Raw genomic sequence first — 21,314 nt, 5'->3', positions numbered from 1 at the left:
GAAAAAGTTCGTGCTCTCGCTAGCTCTCACTAATGGGATATGTTTTGTTGATCCCTCCCTTCTTGATGCCTTAGAGGTAGAAGGGGATTCGCTTAATGCATCCGGTGGATGAAGTATGGCAAAGGATTACTATGGCGAGGGTCTGGACGTTGGGGATGTTGATTGTTATTCTACCTCACTTCACCATATATTTTGGTCCACTAATGGAGAAGCAGATTGCTGGCTTGTAGTGGTGTTGCAAGGGATGCTACAGAGGTTTTTTATCATCTTCTGCCTTGAGGAATCCTTGGAGTAACAGATTGCTGGCTCGTAGTGGTGTTTCAAGGGATGCTACAACGGGTTTTTATCACTTTCTGCCTTGGGGGATCCTTGTACTTTTCTCCCGACCTGTCTTTTGCCCTGATCTCGCTAGCTGTGGGGTTTCTTCTCTTCACTAATAAAACTTTGCTATTCAAGAAAATATCTTAAAAATTACCAATGTTCTTCTAAAATCAGATAGATTCAAGTTATTTTTGTCCAATTTGTGAAACCAATGCCGTTAATACAACTGCAATGCTTTATGGGCCCCTGTGGTGGAAAGGAAGCTAGCGGTGTGGAAGAGAAGGTATCCAAACTTGGTGTATATCCAAACTTGGCGTTTGGATCACGTTGATTAAAGCCACTCTTTCTACTCTCCAGTTTATCTCATCTCACTTTTCAAGTGTTCATGAGAGCATTAAATGCCTTCAAAAGGGATATTTTATAGAATGATAACGAGGATAATAGGAAATATTCGTAGGTCAATTGGTTAGAGGTTTACAAACCTTGGGGCTGCCGGAGATGAATCAAGCCTTCTTGAGCAAGTGATGGTGCCTTTATTGAAAAGTAAAAGTGGTAAGAAAAATAACTTATATTGAAAAGGGAAAGGGGTAGGAAAAATGAAGCCACTTCACCAAGGGCAAAGGAACTCAACAATCTAACAAAGCCTCCGGCCTCCCTAGCTAGAGTCTGCAAAATAAGTTAACTTCCTTTGAAATATGCTAGAATGGAAGGTCAATGCCACTCTACAACCCATAACCACATCGATGATGTGTTCTAACCACAAAGACCTTGCACTACTATTTGTTGACTGACCGTTGTATTTGACAAACTTCCCTCCACCAAAAACTTGGCATCAACATTGCTTACAGAAATTTCAAAGGCCCATTGGAAGCACTCATTGACAATGCTTGTTGGACCTGCGTCACCATACAAAAAATGTTACTGCCACCTTTTATTGGATCTTTGTCTGCAACTATACACTACTTTTGATCCACCAATAATTATCTCTGTCCAACTTCTCTGAATCACCAATACTCTTAAAAAATTCTTTGCTTGTTAGTGTCCAATTTTGTCATCTTGCACACAAACTTATAGGACAGACCATGATTGTTGTACGAACTGCAGGTTTTGCCCAGCAGAAGAAGCTTTTACATAGTCTGCAATTTTTGCACAACGAAAGAAGCTTTTGTATAACCTGTTGGAGAACTATCAAGTCCTGTAGATGGTTCTTTTCTCTATCTAGATAAAGGTTTTGCAATTATAGAAACATAACATTTGTGAGCAGCAGACGTGTTGAATTCTTCTCAAATTGAATGAAACCCAACAGACTGTACATAGGGAAACACAATTATATTACGCAGAATTACATGAAACTAAACATTAAGACCTTGCTGTTCATTGAATCTTCAGAACGAAAAAGCCTACTTTAAATCACCGTGCCAACTGTTGGATTAGTGATATAAAATATTTGGGATTAACTTCTTAATGAAGGGCATTATTGGAAGGTGTTTTTTGAAGTACACTAAAGAGGGCTTTTATCTTTAGTTGGAGCTTGGTTTTAAAAGAATGAATTAGGGCTTTTCTCTGTAAGAAAAGGGGTTTCTTTCTGCAAGAGTTTTTCTTCTTCTTCTCTTGCAAGAGATTGAATCCAAGGTTATTGGGTTACTTTTATGGTGTTTTCTGGGTTGTGAAGACATGGTGAAGAGAGTATTGCTTTTTTGCTTGGGTTGCCAGAAGAGGGTATTGCTGAGTTTTTCACCATTGTTGGGGAGGTAAGGGTTTTCACCCTTGTAATTTCCCATCCTTGTTAGTCTTTTATACTTGCTGAATTGCCCGTGGATGTAGGCCAAGTCCTGAACCATGTAAATATCTTTTGTCTCTCGATTTCTTGTTTCCTTTATTTCACCACCCTGTAATTGTTGCATGAGCGCGCACACACTTTTGGGCTAATTCCGTGGTTTACCTGAGGCTATTTGTTATTGTTTGTTTTGAGTAGTTTTCGGTAACTGGATTTCTAGTGGGGGATTCTTGCCGCATCTCCAACTTTGCTTTCTCCTGTGAAAATCCTTCATAAATGTACTTTTTTTTCTTTGGATGAACCAGAATGGCTTCAACTTTGGTTGTTTCACTTGGTACTAGAGTTATTGCCTCACGACAGGTCTTGGGTTGAAAACCCAACTTTTTAATATTAAAAATCCAAAGATTTTATATGGTGTAAGCACTTATAGCCCCGTATTTTTTAAAATGTACCGTACGGACCACACTATAGGATGATCCAAACTGTACATGTGATGGGCCACAACGCTAATAAGTTGTGCCCAAAAAATAGTTTCCATAGGATGATCCTAGCCCAAAAAATCGTTGTGGCCCATCACATGTACAGTTTAGATCATCCTATAGTGTGGTCCGTACTGTACTTTTAAAAAAATATGGGACTATAAGGGCTTACACCATATAAAAACTTTTCCTCTATAGATCGGAGGGCTAGGATCATCCTATGGAAATGATTTTCTGGGCACAACCTATTTACGTTGTGGCCCATCACATGTACAGTTTGGATCATCCTTTAGTGTGGTCCGTATGGTACTTTTTAAAAAATACGGGACTATAAGGGCTTAACCATATAAAAACTCTAACAATCCAAACTTTAACAGCTTAAGATTTTGGAGAAATTGGTTGTTTCGCATAGCTTAAATATACTTGTTAATGTGTTCCTAATTTGCCTGAGGTGATCGGACGGCTTGTATAATTTGATTGGACGGTTATTATCATTTGATTAGATTTTCCGCACTGAGCCAATTCATGACAACATCTACTGAGCAATTTGGTTTCAATGAAGTGTGTGCTATGGAAATTAGGATAAAAACACAATTATCTTGTGGAGTTATTGGACTGTAAACGTCCCTATAATTTAATCATTTATAAGACACTGCTTCAATTATCTGATCTCAAAATCTCCGTTTTTCTGTGGAAAACATTTTAAACACGTTTAAAAAGCATTCTAGATGTATTAAATGTGTTTTTTGGCCAACTTTCCAGCTTTACCATTACCGTGTTTTGTAAATGACAAAATTTTATACACGTTTTTTTGTGATACCATTTTTTTTTTATTATGGCTTTTTTTTTAACCAACACCGTATTAAACTCAAATTTCCCAATCCCTTTTTTGCCTAATCATGTTTTGCTAACTAAGGTTAGGATTGCAGATTCCCATGATTTTTGGGTAATAAGAGATCCAAAGCGAAGCCTATCAAATGGATGGTCTGGATTGCTGTTACGAACCTAGATCGGTTCGCAACTAATTTGATCTTCTTGGAGGGAAGATCGGCCTCTTGATCCACTTAGAGGGAAGGATCAATCCTCCTTTGTGCACAAAACACAATTTCTGAATAAGTTTTCTTCATTTTTCAAGAAAGGCTATATACAAGTTATTTGTAGAAAATCCCTAATCTAGATAATCCTTATCTTTAAGACTCCTACACATCACAAACAACTACAAAGCAAATCCTAGCAACTAATCAATCTAAACTAATTTATTCTAGCCCAAGTGGGACCCATAGAGGCACGTAACATTCCTCCCCTCTTGGAATCAACCTTGTCCCCAAGTTTAGGGAATAAGCACAGATCAATAGGTGAAAAATCAGATCTTGCGCATTTTTCGAAAGTCTTTTTTCTGTCCCTCCTTTTCTTCTTCTCTTTGTCTTGCGATTCGTTATCATTTCGCATGTATTGTTCATCAAAGCTCCTTCGTTGTGTCTTTTTGGTCTTTTTGGAATGATTGGAACGTTAACGCACGAATGGCGGGGAGTGAAGATCTTTTCGATGGCGTTCGATAGTGTGAGATGAATGGCGTCGAGGCTTTTTTGCCTTTTCTTCTAGCTGAATGTCTTGTTCTTTTGTCCTCTTTTTCTGTTTCGTCGTTTCCTTTTCGTTGTGCACGCCTTTTCGATCGTTGTCCCAATTTTGTTCAAGCCTTCCACAAACCGTCGATGTCCTTCCATCATTTCCAAAACGAGTGCTTTGATCTTCTCAAGATCTCTACAAATGGATTCCCAAAACTTTGAAAGCGCAGCCATGACGCAAGATCGACGGCTTTGATACCACTTGTTACGAACCTAGATCGGTTCGCAACTGATTTGATCTTCTCAGAGGGAAGATCGGCCTCTTGATCCACTTAGAGGGAAGGATCAATCATCCTTTGTGCACAAAACACAATTTCTGAATAAGTTTTCTTCATTTCTCAAGAAAGGCTATGTGCAAGTTATTTGTAGAAAATCCCTAATCTAGATAATCCTTATCTTTAAGACTCCAACACATCACAAACAACTACAAAGCAAATCCTAGCAACTAATTAATCTAAACTAATTTATTCCAGCCCAAGTGGGACCCATAGAGGCACGTAACATTGCTCCCCTCTTGGAATCAACCTTGTCCCCAAGTTTGGGGAATAAGCGCGGATCAATTGGTGAAAAATCAGATCTTGCTCATTTTTCTAAAGTCTTTTTTCTGTCCCTCATTTTCTTCTTCTCTTTGTCTTGCGATTCGTCATCATTTCGCATGTATTGTTCATCAAAGCTCCTTCGTTGTGTCTTTTTGGAATGATTGGAACGTTGACGCACGAATGGCGGGGAGTGAAGATCTTTTCGATGGCATTCGATAGTGTGAGATGAACGGCGTCGAGGTTTTTTTGCCTTTTCTTCTAGCTGAATGTCTTCTTCTTTTGTCCTCTTTTTTTGTTCCCATCAATTTTAACTTTTAATTGCCTGTTGGCTGCTCTTGCGAGAATGAAACATTATTCGACTGTGGTTTCTATGTACAGAAAGATGAATTCGGTAGGAACGGTTCCCGATATATGTACGCTGAGCATTTTGGTTAATTCTTATTGCTGTTTGAATAGACTAGACTTGGGTTTCGCTACTTTTGCTACATAGGGCTGTTCAATGAAATGGTGGGTCGAGAAATTTCTCCAAATGTGATAACTTTCAGCGTAATAATTAAAGCTCTTTGCAAACAAGGAATGGTCTCACAAGCACATGGACTATTGGAAGTGATGATTCAAAGAGGCGAGAACCCTAATATTATCACATACAATACATTGATGGATGGATACTACTTGGTGGGCCAACTGGACGAGGGAATGAGCCTCTTTTCAGAAATGATTAGGAAGGGCATTTCACCAAATGTTATCACTTATAGTTCCTTGATCATGGCCTTTGTAATTCGGACATGTGGGAAGTGCCCTGGCGTTGTTCAATGAAATGGAGGATCGAGATATTTCTCTGAATGTGATAACCTTCAACATACTAGTGAATGCTCTTTGCAAACAAGGAATGGTCACAAAAGCACATGGACTATTGGAAGTGATGATTCAAAGAGGCGAGAACCCGGATATTATCACTTACAGTGCATTGGTGGATGGATATTGCTTGGTAGGCCAAATGGACGAGGCAATGAGCTTCTTTTGAGAAATGATTATTATGGGAATTTCTCCAAATGTTATCTCTTATAGTTCCTTGATTCGTGGCCTCTGCAATTCGAACATGTGGGAAGATGCCCTGAGGTTCTTCAATGAAATGGTGGGTTGAGATATTTCTCCCAATGTGATAACCTTCGATATACTAGTGAATGCTCTTTGCAAACAAGGAATGGTCGCAAAAGCACATGGACTATTGGAACTGATGATTCAAAGAGGTGAGAAGCCCGACATCATTACTTACAGTACATTGGTGGATGGATACTGCTTGGTGGGCCAACTGGATGAGGCAATGAGCCTCTTTTCAGAAATGATTAGGAAGGGCATTTCACCAGATGTTATCTCTTATAGTTCCTTGATTAGTGGCCTCTGCAATTCGGACAAGTGGAAAGAAGCCTTAGTGTTGTTCAATGAAATGGTGGGTCAAGATATTTCTCTAGATGTGATAACCTTCAACATACTATTGAATGCCCTTTGCAAACAAGGAATGGTCACAAGGGCACATAGACTGTTGGAAGTGATGATTCAAAGAGGTGAGAACCCTGACATTATAACATACAAGACATTGATGGATGGGTATTGCTTGATGGGCCAAATGAATGAGGCAATGGATCTCTTTGTTTTAGTGGTGAATAATGGTTATGAGCCTTCTGTTGTTACCTTCTTATTGTTGGTTAAAGGCTATTGCAAGAGGTTTAGGGTAGATGAGGCGATGCGGCTCTTTGGAGTAATGCATCTGAAGGGATTGAAACCTACAATATCTATTTATAACACTCTTATAGATGGATTGTGCAAGGTAGGGAGGGTTGTGGCTGCACAAAATCTCTTCAATGAAATGCAAAGTTATGGTCAGAGCCTAGATATTGTCACATACAAAATTTTTTTGTTTGGACTATGCAAAAATCAATGTCTTGATGAGGCGATGAATCTTTTTCACAGCATGCAATGAAGTGGGTTTGAACCTGATACCCAAATTTTCAACATCCTTACTGATGGGTTGTGTAGATCTGGTAAACTTAAAGATGCAACGGATCTTTTTTATAGCATTCCGGTCAAAGGTTTGTTGCTTGATGTTAGGACGTATAATAATATAATTAATGGTCTTTGTGAAGAGGGGATGTTGCAGGAAGCTAATGAAATGTTTTTGCAAATGGAAGAAACGGGTTGCTCTCCAAATGACTTCACATTTAATATCATAGCATGTGGCCTTCTTCGTAAAAATGAAACCTGTAAGGCATTTCAGCTTCTCGGTGAAACGGTTGAGAGAGGCTTTGCAGCACATGACTACACTATATCTATTTTATTGGACTTGGTCAAGTCAAATGGACAAGACCATCAAATTCTAGAAATGATTTGTAAGTTCTTACCAGATGGCAAAGAGAAAGGCATTCTCTAAAGCACACAACAAACTAGAAGTTACCTGATATTTGGCATCAATGTGCTTGTATGCAATTCAACTCTTTCCTAAACTACTCAGGCTCAAGTTTTCGAAGTGAGAATTACCATTTTCCATAAATTTTGAGGTACAAAACTAGTTGTGTAAAATCCCATGCATATTATCTTGGCACTTGAAGATGGATGTTGTTGCTGCATCAAAGTCGTCTTCATTTTCTAACTGTAGAATCCATCTCTTAGACAAACTTCTGCTACATCCATGCCATGCTTTCATCACATAGTCTATTGTCAATGATATATGCCTGATTTACTATTCTAAATTTCCTAGATTTCATGTAGAAACAGTGGGGAAAGACTTGATGGCTAGGAGCATAACAGAGAATATGACCTTGGATAGGAGAGAATGGAAGAAAATGATCCACGTAGATGAACCCAACTAGTGTCAGGATTAGACTTAGTCAATTTGAGCTGTTTAGATCTTTTCACCTTCTTCATGAAAATTTTCTAAAGGATTCATTAGCCGACCCGACCCCAACTAGTTCAGGACAAAGGCTTAGTTGAGTTGAGTTGAGTTGAGAAAGCTTATTTCCATAAATTGAACTTCAAATTTGAAGTCCCACTGAAAATTTAAATTCATCAACGACCCATACAATCCACCCAGTGTCCATTCCCTTCAAATCATACAATTTCAGATTTATCTGACTGGGTTTCCAAAAAAACTATTTACATGGCAAATAAATTACCATTTACCACAATGTACATTGCATGCATTACGTGATTCAAGAAATCAACACTGCAAAAAAAGAAAAAGAAATCTATGTGATTTCTTTTCCATGAGAGTCGTTCTTTCATTGGTGATAATGTTCTGTACTTTCTCTGAATGTTGTTATGTCACTGATATATGGTTTTTTGTACTCATCCCATAACTCCCTAGTTACAAGGTTGTTTTTACTTCTTCCCCTCCAGACAAATTGGAAGGCATGGCACTGGTGAACGAAACCTGCATCATATGCCAGGTACGTGCCTGCACACTATCATAAGTCAATATAGGTTCCGTACACCATTCCCCATCTCTCATAAATGAAATGCATTGACTTATTTTGTTTGTGCGTGCCAATGTTTTTGACTTGCTCGAGGAGAGTATAATGTTAGCCATTGTGTATGCTATCCCTAACTTTTCCTAGTTGGGAGTTTGACTTTATGTCTATTTTCTTGACTGCAAATAATTAGGAATAGCTTTGGAACTCTAATGTTCAATAAACTTGGCTTCTCATCAGTAATGCATTTTTATGTTTATGTCTGGTGAGTCTACAAGAAGGGATTGATGATTACAATACCATTTACCTCAAAGGCGTAACATCTTGAAGATTTCATATCTTTTCTCTCTCAAGTTCCTTTCTGTTGTATTTTTAATTTGCTGAAATTTGCTGGACATAATATTTTGTATAGAATTTTCGTCCTTTTTATGTCAATAATCTTGTTTCACGCTTTATGGGGGTTTTTCACATTAGTTTTTTGTCACCTGTTTGAACACATTGAAGTGGATTTATGAGTTGTTCAGTGCTTATCTCAGTATAATATACTAACTTATTATTCAAAAAGAGAAAAAAGTAACAATATCATTAAAAAAAAAAAAAAAACAAATATGTGAAATGTTTTGAGCTTCGGAGACATTGATGGAATTGTATGCAATATCGGCATGCAGGCTGCAAGTTGGAAGCTTCAAGAAGCTATTCAATTGTTTGATCTTGGAAATGAGGGTGATGGATTTGTCTACTACTTGGTGAAAGTTCAGGGTAAGACATGGGAAATTTTTTCTGTTAGCAGCTGAAGAGAAACAATCAATATTAAAACTAATCGGGTACGGTACTTGATAATGTTGATTGATTCTTAGTTTCAAAGTCAAGTCTGTTCCTAATTGAATGTAGAAGAAGGAGATTTATTGCATTTTTTCCCTTTTGGGAAAATAATTGTTTTCTTTAGATTAACACCCTTTTATTTTTATTTTTTCATTTTGCCCGATGGGTTGCATATGTTCTTTGTGAGATTGCATGATGCCGATAAGTTTCTGATATGCAGCTTTTCTTTTCATTTTCTTCTCTGAAGTCTCGGCCTTAAATGTTTCTTCAAAATCTTTGTTTTAATTTTTTAGTCAATTTGTGATTGTTGATTTTGATTGGGATGTTATTTATTCATTTTCCACTATTCATGCAGCACCTCTGGCATGGTTAAGGTTTTAATCCAATTTAAGTATTCAAATAGCTTCTGTTGGTTGTAAAAATTTAGACAGCAAAGCACTATTCACATTTTCTTTGAAAATTGTGCATCAATTATAGATATTTTTACATGGATATTTATGTTTAAGTTTGCGAATTTTTATTGGTGAACTTGGTTAGATTTCTGCTTCAAGACCAAGAATTGTTATGGGTCTGCTGAAGTTTAATTTCTATGACTGAGAAGGATCACATGTCATCCATTTCAATGTTTTTGGTTACAATTCTTATCGACTCTTAGAATTTCTAAAAAGATTTTTAGTGTGAACGCAGTAGTATTAACTGCCTTCCTGAGTGTTGTGGTTAATCTCACTACACAGTGATGTAGCTACTACGTTCTAGTCATACATTAGAACTCCTTGAAGCACCCCATGCTGAAATGAAGGAAGCTCTAGAAAATAACTTTAAGAAAGAAGGTCCCCTGTAGCATCCCTGAATAAACGCCTAATACAAGAAGATAGCATTGCCTAAACTGAACCATGAGGGGTAAACTCCCTGGGACACCCATTGCTGCATTATAGAAGCAAACAAAACCCAGGACTGCATTTCTGCATTTTGCTACCAAGCAACACCCCTGCTGCTAATGATGATCTGCCAAAATTACTAGATGACACACCCACCGTAGAAGTTCTTGCGATGAGTTGGCATAAACATAATTGATTAGCGAGTGGCGAAGCGGCCTAAAGCCTGTTTACTCCGAAGCCTAGGGAAGCCAAGAGCATCACACCTTGCGGCTCCTCTAGCTTGACGTGGCATACCGTACCACTCTCGGTAAATGATGTTCCTTTTGGATTAGCAGCCAAAATTGGCTAGTGCATCTGCGACAGTGTTTCCCTCTCTGAATTGGTGCAGGCAGAAAGGCCTGATCTCATGGAGCAATGACAGGACTTTGGGCTTTCTTTGAGCCTATTACGACTGACTCCAATGAGGAAAAAGTTCGTGCTCGTGCTAGCTCTCGCTAATGGGATATGTTTTGTTGATCCCTCCCTTCTTGATGCCTTAGAGGTAGAAGGGGATTCACTTAATGTCATCCGGTGTGTTGGAGAAGAACCAAAATGAGAGAATGGAATGAGGTAGGGTCTGTCCCCTTCACTCAAGTATATATAAGATGGGAAAGAGGAAAAGACTACTATGCCCTTATGGCATACATACATAGAAACACACATAGATATCCAACACTCCCCCTCAAGCTGGAATGTATACATTACACATTCCTAGCTTGTTACAAATATCAATAAATTTAGCTTTGCTCAATGATTTGGTGAAGGTGTCCGCTAGTTGGTCGGCCGATCGAGTGAAAATAGTACGTAACACTCCCTGCTGGATCCTGTGTCTAATGAAGTGGCAATCCACCTCAATATGCTTGGTGCGCTCATGAAACACAGGATTGTTCGCAATATAGATAGCCGCTTTGTTGTCACAATACAACTCTGCAGGAGAAGATGGAGGAAACCCAATCTCAGATAGTAGAGAACGTAGTCAAATGAGCTCACTACAAGTGTGAGACATAGCCCTGTATTCTGCTTCAACACTTGACTTAGATACAACATTTTGTTTCTTGCTATGCCATGACACAATGTTTCCCCCAACAAAGGTGCAATATCCAGTAGTGGATCGTCTGTCAGCCAGAGAGCCAGCCCAATCAGCATCACAAAAGGCCTCTATCTTCATGTGACTATGTTTCTTGAAAAGTAGCCCTTTCCCTGGAGCACTTTTCAAGTAAGGAAGGATATGCACTACAGCTGCCCAGTGAGAGGTACGAGGGTCACTCATGAATTGGCTAACCACTCCTACAACATAGGAAATATCAGGACGAGTGACAGTAAGATATATGAGCTTTCCAACAAGTCTCCTATATCTGCCAAGATCCTCTAATAAGTCTCCCTCTTCTGGAAGGAGCTTTTTATTTGGTTCCATGGGAGTACTAGCAGGTTTGATCCCGGTCCACCTCACGTTGCTTCATACCATATCCTATGAGAGAATCACTGAACTTGCCAAACCAAGAACGAGGGGATTGTTTGAGGCCATATAGGGACTTGTGAAGACGGCAGACAAAGGTAGTCAACTCCCCCTGAGCAACATACCCTGGAGGTTGCTCCATATACACCTCCTCAACCAAAGTGCCATGGAGAAAAGCATTTTTGACATCAAGTTGGTGAAGAGGCCACCCATAGTTGACGGCCTATGAGATAAGGACACGCACAGAGGGTATTTTGGCAACAGGGGAAAAGGTGTTAGTGTAATCAATCCCATAAGTCTGAGTGTATCCTTTAGCAACCAAGCGCGCTTTGAGGCGCTCAACTGTGCCGTCAGGAAGGTATTTGATGGCATAGATCCATCTGCATCCAACTGGGTGAACTCCAGGAGGAGGGGGAACAAGAGCCCAAGTCTGATTCGCCTGAAGGGCGCTCATCTCATCGTCCATAGCAGCCCGCCAGCCAGGGTGTGCCAGTGCTTCCTGCAAAGACTTAGACAAGGAGACAGAAGACAACGAAGCTACAAAGCCACGAAATGCAGGTGAGAAACGGTCAGAAGAGACATAAGACGATAGAGGGTGAGCAGTAGTACGTGAGCGTGTACGAGATGCAATGGGAGAATCTAGTGGAGGGCCAGAAGGCGGCAATACCTGTGAAGTAGGTGCTGTGATCTCTGGTTGGGACGAGATTGGCGCAGGCAGAGCTGGAGACGGCTGAGGACGGGATCGACGCTGGTAGATCCTAACGGGGTCGAGAACCTGCGGAGGAGGGGGGCAGGATTGAAATTATGTGGCTTTAATGGGTGCCTTTGTTAAAAAGCATAAAGGAGGGGGTAGGATTGAAAATATGTGGGTTGAATGGGTGCCTTTGTTAAAAAAAGTCAAAAAAAGTGATGTGTAATTCTATTAGAATTTTGGGAGAAATTCAAATAATTCTCTCCTTTTTTCTTCTGCTATATAGTATATAGATATATATAAAAAGAGGAAAGGGTTGCTGCTAACATTAGCAGCTAACGTTAGCATAAAACAAGGTGAGCCCACATTGTTGGGGGAATCCAAAGCATTCATTTGGAAGGCCCTTTCATGGATAGGGTGTCCAGCAAAAATCAGCTCCATTGGATCATCTTAGGGTGTCCATTTGTAGGGTAAAAAATGGGCAGATTAGTGGACAAACAATATCTGCCCATTTTCACCACCACAAATAGACATCCTATGATGATCCAATAAAGCTGATTTTTGGTACACACCCCATCAATGATGGGGCCTTTCAAATGAATGCTTAGGATCACCCCAACAATGTGGCCCCACCCTTGTTTTATGCTAACGTTAGCAGCAACCCTTTTCTCATATATATATATATAGAGGAAAGTGAAGCTACACCGCCGGCTTAAAATACAATGGGCCCACATTGTTTTGGTGATCCAAAGAATTCATTTGATTGGCCCTCACATAGATAGGGTGTCCACCAAAAATCAGCTCCATAGGATCATCCCAACCCTACGATTCGTGGAGGTAAAAATGAACGTGTAAAAACCTTCACAAATTTGTCCATTTTTGCCTCCACAGTTTGAAGGGTTGGGATGATCCTATGGAGCTGATTTTTGGTGGACACCCTATCTATGTGAGGGCCAATCAAATGAATGGTTTGGATCACCAAAACAATGTGGGTCCTTTGTATTTTAAGCCGGCGGTGTAGCTAAGTTAGCTACACCGGCGGTGTAGCTTCACTTTCCTCATATATATATATATATATATATATATATATATAGAGAGAGAGAGAGAGAGAGAGAGAACTGTAGGTGCGCTTAAGCGTTTCAAAAAATGGTGCGCTGATGGCTGCTTTGAAGTGGGACCCAGTAAGTAACGCGTTTAAGAAAAACGAGGGTTTTGAAAATATTCCAAAACGCAGAACCCATAACGCACTCTCTTTCTCTCTCTCTCTGTATCTCTTCTCTGAGTTTTTTGAAAAAAACCCAAAACCTTCAGCGCACTCTCTCTCTCTCTCTCTGTATCTCTTTCTTCTCTCTGGGTTTTGAAAAAAACCCAAAACCTTCAGCGCAGACTCTCTCTCTCTGTATCTCTTCTCTGGGTTTTGAAAAAAACCCAAAACGCGCAGAGTCTCTCTCTCTCTCTATCTCTTCTCTGGTTTGTTGGGTTTGAAAAAAACCCAAAACGCAGACTCTCTCTCTCTAACAGTATCTCTTGTCTGGTTTGTAGGGTTTGAAAACGAAAGTTGGGTTTGAAGAGAAAGCGAGGTTCGAGGTTCGAGGTGAGTTTTGTGATTCTTTCTTATTCTCTACCAATCACAGCAAGAAGAAAAATCCGAGGAGATGTTTTGAAAAAAACCCAAAACGCAGACTCTCTCTCTCTAACAGTATCTCCTCGGATTTTCCACAGAAATCTCTCGTTCGAGGTGGGTTTCTACTATTTTCGGTTTTTTTTTTTCAATCCTCTGATTTGGGTGCTTCTGTACAAATTTCATACTTTTTTTGAACAAATGTCTTGGTCCATTTTTAACTAAATAAAGAGTGGCATAAAATAAGTTCTTCTAATCATACTTTTTCCTCTGAAACATCTCCAACCGAGGGTTTCTCTACCCTTCTTGGTTAATTTTTTTTGTTTACATTTTCGTTTTCTGGTCTGTGAAAAAAGTGGGATTTTCTGATTTATTTGTAGGGGAAAAAAATAGGGGTTTTCTGTGTTTGAAAAATAGGAGGTTTCTGTTTTGTGTGGGAAACTCAGAGGTTTACTGATTTGGGGTTCGTTACCCACAGAAAACCCCTAGATAAGGGGTTCTAAATATAGTTTCTGGTTTATTATGTGGGCAGTTTAATTGTTTATGGTGTTTTCCTGTGTGAAAAACTTGGGCTTTTCTTTGTGAAAAAATTGGGGTTTTCTGATCTGTGTGGGATTTTCTATGGGTGAAAAAAATAGCTCAATCATGATTTCTGAAATGCCCACAATCTGTTTGATGAAATGCCTAGAAGAAGAGGGAAAAAATCACGGTTTTATGTCTTTTTTCATTTTCTTCCTTGACTGTGATTGTTGATGGTGTTTTTCTGTGTGAAAAAAATTAAATTTTTCTTTGTGGAAAAAATAGAGGTTTACTGATTTCTGTGTAGGGGAAAATCCGATTGGTTCTAAAAGGGTAAAATCCGAAGAGGGAAACCCCCTTTTTTTTTCTTCTGATCTTCTTCACATAACTTATAGAAAAAAATAATCTCTGATTTTTCAATCCATTTCTCTGCAAATTACAAATTTTTTTTTGTTTCAGGAATAGTTTCTCTCTGACTGATTTGTTTACTTTTTTTCTTGTCTTGGTGATTGATTGATCTAACCCCCCTATAAGAAGAAATTTTTTAACTTTCAGAGAAAAAAAATGGAGGGTTTCAGTTTGATTGTTTATGGTGTGTTCATGTGTGGAAAAATTGGGGTTTACTATGAGAAAGAACATAGCTTTAACTCTCTTTCAACATGAAAATATCACTGCCTTTATTTTTTCTTTCATGTGAGTTTATTTTGTGTTTTTTTTGTCTTGGTGACTCATTTGTTAAATGACCACAATCTGTTAAATGATCACAATTGTCTTGGTGACTCATTTTTTTTGTCTTGGTGACTCATATAAGATGGTTTGTTGTGGTTACTTTTGCTATGGTTTGTTGTGGATGTGATATAAGATGACCTATTCGAGATACTATGAGTAGGAGCCCTGAGGGCTATACCCGCCTTCTAGAGCCACCGCACCAGTAGTATACTCAACACCTGGACACTTCATGTGTAAAACGGGCATAGTTCGTACACTGGACGATAGTCACAGTGTACAAGTAACTATGCACCCGGGCAGGTGGACCTCATCCTTACTCCCTCTATATATTGGAACCATACAAATGATTTTCTTATGGTTATTTATAATGTGGGTGCATTCTTATTTTTCTCTTCTTTCAATTACTAGGAAAATGGAACCAACCTCTTCGCAAACGTGTGGGTTACGTATCGAGGATAATGACCGTGCACAGTCTGCTGTTGTTGATGATGCTTTCTCGCAAGCCTCCAGGTTAGGTATTGAAGAAGTTGACGCCCATGGTCTTATTGTGGTTGATGATGTGGTTAATCTGATTGAAGATAATATAGAATGGGCAAATACTGATATGAATGACGAAGATGAGGGTGGTAGTACACCCAATAAGGCTACTAGTGAGAATAGTAGTGTGAATAAGCCGTTTCTGAACCAAGTGTTTGATGATTGGATGTCTGCGTTTGAATTCTACAATTCTTATGCCCTGGCTACTGGTTTTGGATTACGGAAATCCAGTACAAATAGTTCTAAAAAAACAAATAATGTGAACTCAAGGAAATTTGTGTGTGATAGAGAGGGGGTGAAAAAGTATAAGGCAAAGAAAGTGGATGATGGTAAGGAAAAGAGGGAACGACGAGCTGTCAGATTGAATTGCAAAGCTAAGATGATCATAAAACTAAGAGATGGGAAGTGGGTAGTGACCACCTTTGACGACATTCATTCTCACATTCTGACCTCCCCACTTAAGAGGCAAATGCACCGTTCCCATAATAGATTCAGTAAGAGTGAAAGTGTTAAGACGTTGATTGACTGTCTCGATGAGACTCAGATGCCGGCTGCAAGGATTGCAAAGGCCATTAATTCAACAAACGATGGAATATCAGGTGTGGTAACACCTGATCAAGTTGCTTCCCATTTGAGAAAAAAGAGGGTGAACAATATAGGCCAAGAAGCTGTCTTAGTGGCCAATCATCTCCAAAACAAGAGATCAGAAGACCCGAATTTCTTTTTCTCGATGGAGTTAGATACGGATGGGACCTTCCGATCTATGTTCTGGGCTGACGCTAGGGCTAGAGATGCTTATATGACATTCAGCGATGTCATTGTATTTGATGTCACTTACAAAACCAATAGGTTATCTCAGCCATTTGCACCGTTTACGGGAGTGAACCATCATAGACAGTCGACCCTATTCGGATGTGCCCTGTTAGCTGATGAGACAGAGAAAACCTTCAGTTGGTTATTTGAACAGTGGTTGACGTGCATGCATGGCAAAGCACCTGATGCAATAATAACTGATATGGATCCAGCCATGAAAAATGCAATTGGAAGAGTTTTTCCAGACACCCATCATAGATTTTGTTCGTGGCACATACACAGGCATTTGCTTGAGCATGTTGCAGAGATGAGGGATTCGACTAGTAATTTCTGCCTCAATTATAATCGGTGGTATTTTTCAAAAAACATGGAGGATTGTGAGCAGTTGTGGGAAGATTTGGTTTGTAAATATGAAATCGGGGACAGTGATTGGTTATCTAGGATGTGGGAGCACCGAGAGCATTGGGTTCCGGCATATTGGCGAAACACATTTACTGCAGGAATGACTTCAAGTCAACGTAGCGAAAGCATGAATGCATTCTTTGATGGATATGTGAATAGCAAAACTAGCTTGCATGAGTTCTTAGATGCATCTGATAGGGCACTGGTTCAACATCGTAAAACGGAAGCCGAAGAAGATTTCAAGTCGAAATATTCGAAAGCAAGTATGAAAACGAATAGCCCATTGGAAGAAGAGATGGGGATATTCTATACAAGGAATATGTTTAACATTTTTCAGGATGAGTTGAGGGACAGTACTGGTTGTTGGTACGACCACTTGAGCAAGGATGGGGCCGTGGAAAAATATTTGGTAGGTCCCATAAATGATGTGAAGAGTAGATGGGTTAGGGTATTTTATGATGATTCCGATGGTGTGACTGTCAAATGTGATTGTGCTAAGTTTGAAAGGGAGGGGATCTTCTGCAAACATATCCTTCGTATTATGGATACGAAACAATTGACGAAGGTCCCCGACCATTACATGTTGAGGAGATGGTCTATTCAGGCAATGTATCAAGTAGAGGGTACGATATCTACAAGGCCACAAGTAGGTAGTAGCGTGAATCCGTTTCAGAGGTGGTGCCTAATCTCAAGATGGCAACGACTGGTTGATGGACCCGGAAGAGATGACAACATTTTCAACAGGATGACTGAATTTTGTGATCGTCTTTTCGCTGAAGAAGAACAAAAGCAGAAAGAAAAGCAAGTTACATTGGAGGGTAGTGAGTTACCAATCGTTGGTAGCGAAGTATATTCAAACATTGCCGTGAGTCAAATAACTGAAATCACAATTCGAGACCCACCCGTTGCGAAGACCAAGGGCCGTCCAAAGAATCCAACACGCTTGAAATCTGGCATAGAGACATCTGTATCCCAACCAAAGAAACGAACGTGCAAATTATGTGGCGAAAAAGGACATTATAAGTCCACATGTAAAAAGAAAGGCGAGGTTTGTTTTCTTCCGTATTTATTCATTTGTATGTGTATATGGAATGATATTTGTTAATGTTTATATATTGATTCTGTTATGGTTAATGCTAATAGAAGTTGCCTAAAAGAAAGCGGCAAGAGGAAGGTGACGTAGAGGAAGAGGAAGAGGAAGAGGCATAGGAGGAGTACGTTTATATATTTGAACCACTTTTAGTTTGTTACTTTCATACAGAGGAAGGAGAATATGTTAGTGTAATTAGTATCATGAACTTCTGCACTAGTTTTGTGGTCTGTTACTATTCCATGTCTTTTTATCTTTAGGAGGATTTGCATGTTCCACAAGTTTTTATTGAGGCAGTAATATATGTATTTTTACTTCAAGGGATTTGTACGTAGATGACAAGTTTGTAACTCTTCAAACTCTTCTGTTGCAGGTCATTATGTGACTGTCGAACTGTTGAGGTCATTGCACCCATTGCAGCCACAGTTGAGGATATCATGCTAGTGTAAGCATTTTCTATTTATGAATATTTATTTCTATCATATTGTCAACTTAAATTATTTTGTGTTGCATTTTTGTAGTTATAATTATGAAACTCTATGCTTGTGATGACTTTATCTATGCATTTTTGTAGTTATCTATCATGACTTTATCTATATCTCAGCATGTGTTATATGAGGAAAGTTGAAAACCCGATCATATGATCAGAGGCCTCAAAATCAATGATTCAGGGTGGAGTGTCAGTTTTTTAATCACTGATTTGCGAATAAGATTTAAATCAAAGTAATCTTTTTTTCTTTTTTTTTAACTTGCAAATAAGGATCAATATTGGTGGCCATGGCTAATTTTCGAGTGATTGTCAATTCTTCGTTGGCTATTGTTGATTTTTTTATATTGGTGGAGTGTCAGTTTGAACTGTGGGTCCCAATCTATGTGGGCCATGTTTGTGAAATGAGATGGGATTTCAATTTATAACATTTCTGATTATTTTACTAGATTGGAGCTGAATAACATTCAGATCATTAAACCAAAGATAGAGAGTGTGGATAACATTGCCCTTTGCAAGAATAATTAAAAACATTCTATCATTTAAACTACAAAATATACTCTTCATTTACTCTTTGATTCCTCCTTTTAGACTATTCAAGATGCATTTTCCAACGCTATTCACTGGTACTGTCTTGGCAAAAGGATTGACCTTTGTTGGTTCGCTCCTAAAATGATGGACCTTCCGCAGCTTCATGATTTGAAGATGCTGATAACAGAGTAGTACGGGTTCTATCCCTTACACATTACAAAGTGTAATATCCTGTTTTATTTTGGGAGATGATAAATTCGCACCCTCTGTAGGATTATCCGCACCCTTTTAACATGATTTAGTGTAAACAGGGAGGGTAATGTGAATAGACTTTTAACACTTTTTGACATCAAATTATAACATGAAATTATGTGTTATGTCCTTGGGCCAAAAGTAGTATATGAAGATTGGAAATTCAATAAAATAGGATTGAAATTTCAAATGTTTACATGTTGAAGAGGTATCCTTTTTTCTTTGGCACTATCTGTATTTCTAATCTCTATCTTTTTTTTTTGTAAGAATGCATTTCTATTTTCAAAAGAAGTTATAACACTTACTTTTATGATTCATTTTATTTTATTTTTTGCTCAGCCCGTGCATCGCACGTGTGTGTGAGCTATAGGGCCTTCCTTTCTCTGTTTTGCAGCTTTGAATCAATCACTGGATTTTTCAACTAGTTCTTGATTATTATTTTTTCAGCCATGAATCAATCAGTGATTTTTTTTCCCTCCATGCAGGTTGTGGGTAATAATGTATTGTGATGGATCATCTCGAATTCTGCTTGGGGGTGTCTGTAATAGAACTGAGAATTAGAATTGGAGAAAAAAAACGTTTCTGGATTTTTTTTTCTACTTCTAGTAGCATAATTCTCTGCCAAAGAGACCCCGGACAGAGATGCCTACACCCCTGTAAAGAAACATATTCATCCATTGAGGATTTTGTGGGCTTTTAATGCCATTTCATAGGGAGATTGATTACATATATTCGATCAAGGAAATCAGAAACTGAATTTGACTCTTATGGATGGGAGTGGGTTTTAGGAGTAAACCACTCGGTCATCATTAACACAAGTCATTGGCATTGGTGAATGGAATCAACCTTCATGGAACCTTGGGTGGTGATGCTTCATTTCAAACTCAGTTATAGAAAATGTGTTAGCATACCTTGAATTTGTGTAATCAAAGGGATTTGTTTAGTGTTTCACATACACTGTTTGTGTAAATGTCTCTAAGTTATTAAAGCTTCTAGACCTCCAAGTATTATTCTAAGAAGAGTTCGTGCAAAGCTTTTGCCAATTAATTGAACAAATTCAAGCTGCCATTAGGACATCTCGGTTTGGTAGAGAATATAAAATGAACGTGAGGTTTGGGCCTTACGGCATTTATGGATTAATGGATCTCAAGACTTTTTGCATATGATTTTTTGGCTGGAAAGGAACTTGTAAGATCATGCATGTTGAAATCGTGGCTTGTGCTTATTGAGCATGGATACTAAAATCATGATTTGAAGTGTTGCATAATACATGAACATCATTCTAGTTCTGCACCGAACATCTCTACTTCCATTTATTTGCATCAACTTGAGAGTACACTTTTTTGGATTATGTATTGTTGGAGTACACTTTTTTCCACATATATACAACAGGGTTTAGTTTCAGAGTATACAGGTCATGTGGGTTTTTGGGTTTATGAAATATATGTGAATGAGATCAATTCCCTTTTGGGGTTTTGCTGTTTGGCAATCTCAGCCTAAAATGAGCAGTCTCTTTCCCAAGGCTCAATTGAAAGCCAATCCAATTGAATTATAAAATCCGGGCATCATGGTCTCAATGTGTCCCCAAGATGAGCTATCTTGGGCGACCTAATGGTTCAAAGTCTGGTGCCGAATAGAGATCTCGTACGCCAGATTGAGGCTCGAAAAAAAAATCAGCAGCTTAAAGACATCTTGAAGGACGTTTATTTTATCATGATAAGGGTGAGACCATGATGCCCCTTTCATATAAGGCCACTCGGGGTACATTTGACTGCATAAAAAATTGAGAGAATCGAAGTAGAAAATGTCCACATTTTCCTTTTCCAGCGCTGTTTGGTTGTCATTTAATATTCACAGTAATTGTGAGTGACAAATTTTCCAAACGCAAGCCTTTTTTTCTCCCGGATCCGTACGAAGAGGAAAGCAAGCAAGTGAAAATTTACAAACCCCCCCCCCCCCGACACAAATAAAAACAAACCAAAAAATGGCTATTCTAATTCTAGTGTTTGGGTAAGCATTGGAATTCAGTAAGGGGATTAGTCGTGATTCCGCTTGTGGCACCTGGTAGCATTTGACCAACGTCGGAATGGAACCAAATTTTCAATAAACTTTCCACTGTATTTCAATCAATCAAATTTTTGGTATAGCAGTTATGGTTGCAACTCGGGTCGGGCAGGTCGGGTTTTCCATAACTCTAAATTGTCTGATTTACCCCAAAAATGATATAATCAGCCCCACAATC

The 21,314-nt window shown here is 38.9% G+C and overlaps 2 protein-coding genes and 1 long non-coding RNA gene across 3 annotated transcripts; all 3 read left to right on the top strand.

The window, feature by feature from the left end:
* Positions 1-1,408: 1,408 nt before the first annotated feature.
* LOC143887747 (uncharacterized) lies at positions 1,409-20,285 on the top strand. The gene is made up of 5 exons (XR_013254359.1): positions 1,409-2,072; positions 8,135-8,184; positions 8,874-8,964; positions 18,176-18,247; positions 19,558-20,285. It is a non-coding gene; the product is annotated as an uncharacterized LOC143887747 (long non-coding RNA).
* On the top strand, positions 5,181-7,169 carry LOC143887891 (uncharacterized). The gene is made up of 3 exons (XM_077392132.1): positions 5,181-5,543; positions 5,923-6,658; positions 6,779-7,169. Exons 1-3 carry the CDS (start codon positions 5,246-5,248, stop codon positions 7,167-7,169), a joined length of 1,425 nt encoding a protein of 474 aa, XP_077248247.1. The 5' UTR covers positions 5,181-5,245.
* On the top strand, positions 16,712-17,950 carry LOC143887132 (protein FAR1-RELATED SEQUENCE 5-like). The gene is made up of 2 exons (XM_077391236.1): positions 16,712-17,760; positions 17,856-17,950. The coding sequence occupies exons 1-2, from the start codon at positions 16,753-16,755 to the stop codon at positions 17,919-17,921; spliced, it is 1,074 nt and encodes a 357-aa protein (XP_077247351.1). The 5' UTR covers positions 16,712-16,752; the 3' UTR covers positions 17,922-17,950.
* Positions 20,286-21,314: the final 1,029 nt, after the last annotated feature.

The sequence above is a fragment of the Tasmannia lanceolata genome, unplaced genomic scaffold, assembly GCF_043159265.1.
Source record: "Tasmannia lanceolata isolate RefF3 unplaced genomic scaffold, GAP_Taslan_0.1 ptg000012l, whole genome shotgun sequence".
NCBI classification, from domain to species: Eukaryota; Viridiplantae; Streptophyta; class Magnoliopsida; order Canellales; family Winteraceae; genus Tasmannia; species Tasmannia lanceolata.
Note: the sequence above shows the minus strand (reverse complement) of the source record. Positions and strands in the feature narration are given on the sequence as shown.